The sequence below is a fragment of the Pteropus vampyrus genome, unplaced genomic scaffold, assembly GCF_000151845.1.
Source record: "Pteropus vampyrus isolate Shadow unplaced genomic scaffold, Pvam_2.0 Scaffold36, whole genome shotgun sequence".
Taxonomy (NCBI): Eukaryota; Metazoa; Chordata; class Mammalia; order Chiroptera; family Pteropodidae; genus Pteropus; species Pteropus vampyrus.
Genome location: NW_011888817.1, coordinates 10,094,893 through 10,104,015, shown reverse-complemented (window position 1 = coordinate 10,104,015; position 9,123 = coordinate 10,094,893). Strand labels below are relative to the sequence as shown.

At 39.0% G+C, this 9,123-nt stretch overlaps 1 protein-coding gene across 1 annotated transcript in view; it reads left to right on the top strand.

Moving 5' to 3' along the window:
- CSMD2 (CUB and Sushi multiple domains 2) overlaps nt 1–9,123 on the top strand; it is a gene marked incomplete at its 5' end in the record, with an annotated part of 295,495 nt that overhangs the window by 217,094 nt on the left and 69,278 nt on the right. The window contains 2 exons of the mRNA XM_023529432.1: nt 691–868; nt 2,258–2,403. Coding sequence (XP_023385200.1) covers nt 691–868; nt 2,258–2,403 — 324 coding nt within the window. The remainder of the gene's footprint in view (nt 1–690; nt 869–2,257; nt 2,404–9,123) is intronic.

The following is a 9,123-nucleotide window of genomic DNA, read 5'->3' as shown; positions in this document are numbered from 1 at the left end:
TTAGTGCATGCTGTTCCTTCCTCATAGAACATTGCTCTCCTCTCTTGTCTTGAGCCTGCTTAGCCCATGTCATCCTTCAGATCTGAGTCTAAATGTGAATTCTACCAGGAATCCTTTGCTACCCTCCCAAAGCCAGAGAAGGGGCTCCCCTAACTGTTCCAAAGCCAGAAGAAGGCTCCCATAACTGTTCCTGCAGCGTTTCACACTGGCAGCATGTGCCCCTGTGCTGTAGATGCTGGTGTATGTGGCTATACCCCACTGGACCATGAGTGCCATGGAACAGAACCATGTGCTTTCATGTCCTTGCTCCCTTTTGTTTCTTCCCAGCAAAGGTACTGTACCCTAACTCTAATATCTGCCCCCCACTTCTAGGAAAAGAGAGGGGAGAGCTTTAGTGTGTCCTTCCTTCTAGGCAGGTCTTATCCATGAGAAGGACAAGGCCGGGGGCTAAGGCAGGCTGTTTGAAGCACCTGCACAGAAAATCAGGGCTGTATGGGGAGTGCTGTGTTCGGACTGGTGGGGAAAGCCAGTCTCGGCTATCCTCAGCCCCATCTCCTCTCCCCATGCTGCCCCATCTCCTTGAACAGGATGGTTTGTGATGGGAGCTGGGACTTCATTAGTATCTCATCTGAATTCTCAGGTGGGAGGTGATCTCCAGCACTCATCTGTGTTTGTGTTCCCTCCCTGCAGTCCCCTGTGGTGGGAATATCACCTCATCCAATGGCACAGTGTACTCCCCTGGCTTCCCCAGTCCATACTCCAGTTCCCAGGACTGTGTCTGGCTGATCACTGTGCCCATTGGTCATGGCATCCGCCTCAACCTCAGCCTGCTGCAGACAGAGCCCTCCGGAGACTTCATCACCGTCTGGTAGGGCAACTGCTACGTTGACAACCAATAAGAAAGGGGCATTAGTTGGGCTCTAAACTGGATTATTCACCTATTTGTTCAGAACACCAAGAGCTGAATGGATTTACATGGCCATCAGCCTCCTGGGTTTCAAAAAAACACAGCGCAATGAGGGTTTAGCTTCAGTTAGCCCTTATGACTCCTTGAAGGGCAAGTAATGGAGTGAAGTGGTTCCCACCTTGGAGTCCTGCTAGTGGTCCATGAAAGTACCAATGGGTGTGTGAATGGGAATGGGCGTAGATATGCTGACTTTTCTCGGTATTTCTAGAGTCTTTACCAAAATTCTGCATTTACCTAAGATAAGCTGCCCAGACTAATAAAAGAGCTTAGGGTGGAATTTCGTGTTGTCCCACTGGTCATCTCATGCTGGGTCAGCACTGTCCCACAGAATTTTCTGCAGTGATGGAAATGTTCTACATCTGTGCTGTCCAATAGTTATAAGTGGCTATTGAGTACTTGAATGTGACTAGAGTGACTGAGAAGCTGATTTTTAAACTTCATTTAACTTTAACTAATTTAAATATAAATAGCCATGTGTGGCCTCATGGTTACAAATTGGATAGCTCAGCTTTGTGTTATAGAGTTAGAATATCTTGAGTTAATTTTAAAATAAGAATACAAATTATTAGTTGATAAGTGTAGTTACCTAGACAGATTTTTCCAAACCACTTGATCTTTGAACAAAGATATAATTTTAAGTTTCCTTTGTTTGGGGGTTACTGCCATTCTGGAAACTGATAGAGGATAGTGGGACTCTTTTTCCCAAATTCCCAGGGATGGATAACTATGACCAGACTGCCCTGGATTAATTTCCAGCTTAATTTCTAGGCAATGGCTAAGAACAGATGGAAGGGACTAGATAAATTTCCGGGGAAGAAATCCTTTGCCCAGAAATGTAACATGGTTCTGTCTCTTGGCCTGGGGAACAAGGAAGTGGAGCTGGCATAGATAGCAGCATGAGCTTCCTGCACCTCTTCCATTACTCTGTCCCAGTCCTGCCTTGGACAGACAGAAACCTGCGGTAAGACCCGCAACCCTGCTCCATGGCTCCTGCTTCTTGGGTGGGACTGTTGCCCCAGGGACCTATTAAGGAGGGCTGGGCTGATGAAGAATCAGGTGAATGAGAATTCAGTGTGGGCTTCGCCAACACTTAACTTTATTGGGAGACAAAGTTGGGAGAAATAGAAGAGAAGTATTTAAGGCATTAGGGAAAGACAGTGTTGGGTGGCTTTCAAGAAAAGTCATAGCCACCTGCTCCAGGTCTCTCTTAAGACCACTGATGGTGCGCACCCAGTAGAGCAGGGAGCCACAGTGGCTTGTGACATGCCAGGACCTTCTTTCCTATTGCAGGGATGGGCCACAGCCGTCAGTTCCACGACTCTGGGTTTTCACCAGGAGTTTGGCCAAGAAAATAGTGCATAGCTCAACCAACCAGGTCCTGCTCAAGTTTCACCGTGATGCAGCCACAGGTGGGATCTTCGCCATAGCCTTCTCTGGTCAGTATGGAAGCATGGCCTGGTAAGAAGGGCCAGGCTCTCAAGTCCAGGCTGGGCTTGACCCCTGGCTCCATCATTCTCAGTCATGTGACTTTGAATGAGTTACATAGCTTCTCGATCTCAGTGTCCTCATAGTTATGAGAATTAAATGTGTTAGCCTATGTGAAATCTCCCAGCAGAGGGGTCCATAAATGTAAGTTTTCCTCTTCTTCCACACTATCAAGACAGAGAGGCACATGGCGTTGCTCCTCAGTGCCACGTCCAAGCTGAAGTAGCAGAGTGAAGCTTCTCATCTCACTCATTTACATCAACTCACTGGCTGGTTAACCATCTACCTGTGCCCCAGCTTGTCCCTTAGTACCTTCTAGATGGTTGTCCCAGTCAAAGAAATCCAGGACCTCTGTTGACTGCACAGGAAGTACTGTGCACAAATGAATTCATGGAAAATTTAAACAGGAGGAGCAGGAATGATTCAGGGTGGGTTTGTCCTTATCAACAGACAATTTTTTCCTAAGAGTCCAAAGTTATGGACCTGGATATTTCCTAGGTTTTGTTACAGTGAACATGGCTTAGGAAAACTTGTAGAAAGTTCTCAGTGAGCTTGTATTCAATAATCCTCCATGTTTATAATTTTCAGAGCTTTACATATATTTGAACTGGAAATCAGGAAAGCTTGACTTTATTACTAGCTCCACCTCAAGCCAGGCATGTGACCTTGTGTAGGTCTCTCCCCAACTTGAGACCTCAGTTTCTTCACTTGTAGAATGAGGAGCTTAGAGTTTGGGACTGGTAAGAATTCTGTGAGGTAATAAAGGAGATATCATTAGCCTCACTTTACAGGTGAAGAAATGACAACCAAGGAAGGCTCGAGGACTTGCCCAAAACCACAGACTTGGATCCCAGTTCTGTTCCCAGTTCTTTCAATTCTGCACTATCTGCTCTGGTGGACCTATACCGTGTTATTGCATCACTCACGCATTTACAGAAACTTGAACACAGTCAGCCCTCAGCCCTTGGAAGAGGTAGTGACAGAGAGGCAGAAAAAAAAACATAGAGAAATAATCATGGTGGCATAGGCCACCATCGCCACAGCATAGCTCTAGTCACCATTCCCAGGGAGCTGTGGCCCAAGGTGAGTGTATCGTGCTTTCTACATACCTTTTTCCATGTAAATGAATCACAGTTCCTTGAAGAAATGGCTGATTCCAGGACTGGGAGAGAGAAAGTACAAGATGAGCCTGAAACATTTTATGGCGGAAAGTAAGGAAGTACTCAAGGAATGTTGGAGACATAGTCAGGCTTGAAGGGCTCCCACTGACCGTAATGGGGATAATTTGAACATCACAATAATTAATATTGGTAAGAAATAGTAACCTGTTGAGTAAACCAGGACACCGTGTATAGTCATTCAGGTATTCACTGATTAATTAATTAAAGATTCATGAGAAACCGATTATTTACATAGCCTCAAACTACCTCCTCATACAATGACCACAAAGGAAAAAAAAGAATAGCTTTCCAGTGGAGAAGCCTGGAGGACATCACCTTAATCAAATGACCCCAGTGAGCATCATCAATAATGAGACAAATTGAAATCACACCTCAGCTGGTAGAATGCAGTGAGAAGAACCCAGCACCACATCTGTGATAGTCCTGTTAAAGATGCATGACCTGAATCTAATCATGAGGAATGAGACAAACCTAAATTGAAAGTAACATAATATAGTATTACATACTGTAAATTAACTGACATATACTCTTTCAAAGTATAAAAGTCATGAAGGTCCAGGAAAGAATTTGGAACTGTTCCAGACTAAAGGAGACTAAAGAGACGTGACAATGACATGCAATGTATGATTCTGAACTGGATCCTTTTGCTGTTAAGAACTTTATTGGGACAAATGGCAAAACTTGAATAGAATGTAAGAATTAGATGGCAGTAACATATTAGTATTAATTTTCTGCTTTTGATAGTTGTATTGTGGTTATGTAGGAAATGTGTTTGTTTGTAGAAAACACGCTAAAATATTCTGGTTATGGGGCATCATGTTGGCATTTACTTTCAATTGGTTTGTGAAAAACTGTACTGTACTTCCATCTTTTCCTATAGCTTTGTGATTGCCTCAAAATAAAAATTGTACTTACAAGGGGAGCTAGATAATAAAAAATAAAAAGAATTGAAAGAAATGCAATACCACAATTTAACTTGGCATAAGAATCAGCAAAGAGCAGAAACAACACTGTAGAAAAGTAGTTCAGAAATGTGGAGGACAAGCTTGAAAAGCTCGACACAAAGAGAGAAAAGGGCAAAGACTTGAAAATGGTGAGGAAGAATATAGTAAATAAAGAGATCCGTTGAACAAAGAACCAACATGCTGAGAAAAAAAAGTATTTATGGAAAAAAGAACCAGATGTATGGAATAGAGATTTTGAAATAAAATTCTTCTGAGATGAAGAAAAACCTATGCATATAGAATAAAAGAGCCCACTTCATACTAGGAGAAATTTTTTAGAAAGCCTGACAGGTTTTTCAAGTTATAAGTATGAAGCATAGAGAAAATCTACTAGAATCCAGGCTGAGAAAGTTAACTGCAAGGAGCCCAAATCAACAATTCTCAGATTATTTTTGGCATTTAATTCCAGAAAATAAAGGAAGCGTTTTTATAGATGTTTAAGGAAAAAATAGTTGAGAAGACAAGAGACATGCGAAGGCAAGAGACAGTCATTTGCCAATATCCAAGAGCTTAAAATTAGTACATTCCATAGTCTCCGTTTGAATTGTTACGCAAGCATGTAGCCACCCAAGGGGTGAGTGAATAACCCAATACAGAGAAGACGCATAAAAGACAAGATAAAAACGAGAAGCATTGACTAGCTAATCACAGATTTAAGCCTACTAATAATTGAAAATATAGATTCGGAATGCAAATACAACAATTCTTGAAAGATTAAAAATAATTCTATGTCAACAAATGCCCAAGTAGTTAGAAGAGTTTGAGAAAGGAAATGTCCTTATCTTTCATGGGGGAGGAATCAATAGATATTATTTCATGATTGACTTTGATAATCAAGAAAATAAGGGTTGCAAGCATACCTTTTAGTCATTAATAAATTAAAAATAGGTTATAGTACTTCTAAATCGCTAAAAGAAAAATATTAAGCAAAATATAGTCCATATATAAAAAGCAGAAAACAAAGGGAACTGTATAAGAACAAAGATAAAGCACAGAATAAAACAGTAAAATAATATTGTTAATTATTGACAAATACAAAATTATTAAAGCCCAATTTTCTATTAAAAATACAAAATTCTTAAATTAGGCTAAATAAAATCTAACTGTATTTTCCATTCCAGGAACACAACTAAGACAAAGTGACAGTTTAAAACTATAAGGGCGGGTGGTGATATATTTGGAAACACAAACAACAATAACAATTAAAAAAAAAGTAGAATTCAAAGCAAAATGCATTAAGTGGAAAAATTGGATTCCTTTATATTAGAGAATAATCTGTAATTGTCATTTTTTAAGTGATAATCTTATTGGGAAGTTTACAAGAGATGGCCACTTCGTGGTGAGCAGTTTGAGAATATACATCAAAAGCTTAACACAATATGAATAACTACATTCAAAACATTTCAGGTGTCTGTACAGCTCATAATAATCTCCTTAACTGCCCCTGTCACATGGGTACTTGTCAGGTACGTTTGTACATCAGACCCCACCACATACACCCCAACCCCAGCCACAGTCACTTCAATCAAAGGTGGGCGTCTGGCCTGACTCCTGCAGAGATAATCAGATTTTCTTTCTTGGGAACTTGAAATCAAACCTAAGAGATCCTGTTTCTACCTGGACTCGTCTGCTGAAAAGGGAACATACAAATCCAAGGGCAAAGGATTGCCCATCTTCTACTGTTCGTGTAGACTGAGAAATAGAGGTCCTATGTGCAGACGAGAATGACTTAAACATGTGGGAAAGGTTCCTGGGTTCCTCTCCCTTTATGAAGTCTGGCTATAAATCCACCCTCAGTTCTTGTCTCTGAGGGGCTTCTTTTTTTTGCTTTTTTCTACCCCGAATTGATTTGTGTTACTTAAGCCCAAGTTTCCTGATGAACAATGATCTAGAATCCCCCAGTCCTACTTCTCAGAATTCTACAAAGATACAAATATAAAGATAATCCTTGAAATATTATTAGGAACAGTTAAATTAGAAACAATCCAAACGTAAAACAATAGGAGATTGGTGTGCAAATTATGAGTTACACATATACACAAATTGAGAAAAATATAGTCATTAAAAATCATTCACATAGAATACAATTCATTGATTAAGGGAAATGTTTATTTTATCTTGTAAAGTGAACAAAAGCAATTAATTTGGAAGGGCTCACATGATAGTATAACCAAAGGATGAGTAATTATAGACTCCTAACCTAGACTGTAGCCACCACTGCTCGTGAGGTTCTTGAGAGAGAGAGATACAAGGAACAATGGCCAAAAGGGGCGAGGAGGGGCATTTTATTAATATTATCTGGGCTTGGACTGCAAATGCAGATGCAGAGCCCTGAGTCATCTGAGAAGTGGAACTGGCCCATGTGAACCACATTAAAAGCTTCAAATTAAAGGCCACCCCGACACAGCCATCAGCACGAGAAAACATATCCAAAGAGTCAGAAACAATACAATGTGCAGTGATCTACAAGAGTTATTTCTGAGCTGACTGCTGCTTGTCATAAGGCACTGAGCCCTCCCCACCCGTTAGCATGTTTACATGTACTAGAGTCTGGCTAAGTGGTACCAATGCTTCCCCACTAAGTAGAGTGGGGGGTAGGAACAAAATGAAGTGGAGGAGATTTCAATGTCCCCCCTCCCTTAGAGTTCTGTAGCAATAACATGGTAGATACAGTGTGAGTTTGGAAGGACGGGGGATTCTCTGTAAAAGATCAAAGATCACAAACAACAAAATGCTAACTATGGTTACTCTCGGGTGGTGCAATTTGGGGAAGTTTTTTTTTTTTTTTTTGCTATTTGGTACTTCATCAGCTTTCTGAATTGAGCAAAAATTTATAATTTTTTTAAAATGTGATTTTAAAAATGTAATGGGAAATCATTCAATTAAACTAGTAACCACAAAATATAAAATATCCAAGGCTCTGTTTAGGTAAAGATTTCTTTTCATTGATTTTTTTTCTGGAAAAGTTAAGTATGTCATAGAAAATTTTAGAAGGTATGTTTTACAGGTAAGCATGAGGTTGAGTGAGAATGGAAGGTATCAAATTTAAAAAAAAAATGAAAAAATTAAAAATTGACTAAATAAATATTTAATACTTCTACAAATCAAATGAGTACCATAAATAAATATAAGCAAATGATAACTTGGGAAAATATATTTAACAGGCAAAAGTTAATCTTAAATATGCATAGACTTCTTCAAATTTGTAAGAAAAATCAGTGCAAAGGACATAAATAGAAAGTTAAAAAAAGAAATGCAAACAGTCCTTTAACATATGAAAATGTTTAACCTAAGTTACCAAATGCCGACTAAAAGAAAAGAAATGCTATTCTTTTCATTTGTTTATCAAGCTGACAAAGATTAAGATTAATGACTGTTTTCCCCAATGGACTCTAAATTTTGTGAGGGCAAGGGCTATATCTGTTTATCTTGCGCCCTTAGCAGCTAACACAGTGTCTGACCCAGAAAAAGCCCTGAAAAGATGTACAATAAATGTATAAGATGGAAGAAGAATGATAGCAATTTTGATAAGGATTTCATTAAATCTATATATTGCTTTGGGTAATATGGCAATTTTAACTATGTTGATTCTTCCAGTTCATGAACACAGAATATCTTTCCATTTCTTTGTGCCTTCTTCAATTTCTTTTAATAGTGTCTTGTAGTTTTTTGTGTATAGGTCTTTTCACATCCTTTGTTAAGTTTATTCCTAAGTATCTTATTCTTTTTGTTGCAAATGCAAATATAATTGTTTTTTTTTTCTTTTTCTGAAATTTCAATGTTAGTATATAGGAACACAGTAGATTTTTTTACATTGCTTTTATATCCTGAAACTTTACTGTATTAGTTTGTTTCCAAGAGTTTTTTTGTGGGGCCTTTAAAGTTTTCTACATAAAGAATCATGTCATCTACAAAAAAGGACAGTTTTACTTCTTCATTCCCAATTTGGATGCCTTTTATTTCTTCCTCTTGCCTGATTGCTCTAGCTAAAATTTCCAGTACTATGTCGAATAACGGTGGTAAGAGTAGGCATCTTTGTTTCATTCCTGATCAAAGAGGAAAAGCTTTTGGTTTTTCACCATTGAGTATAATATTAGCTGAGGGTTGGTCACACATGGCCTCTATTATGTTGAGGTACTTGCCCTCTATACCCATTTTATTGAGTGTATTAACCATAAATGGATGTTGTATCTTGTCATATGCTTGAGAAAAGAACAAAGCCAAAGATATCATACTCCCTGACTTCAAATTGTACTACAAAGTGACAATAATCAAAACAGCATGGTATTGGCAGAAAAACAGACACACAGACCAATAAAACAGAATTGAGAGCCCAGAAATAGACCCACACATATATAGGTAAATAATGTTCATCAAAGGAGCCAAAAACCTACAATGGAGAAAAGAAATCCTCTTCAATAAATGGGAAAATTGGAAAGCCACATGCAAAAGAATGAAACCAGACTTCTATTTGTCACCATACACA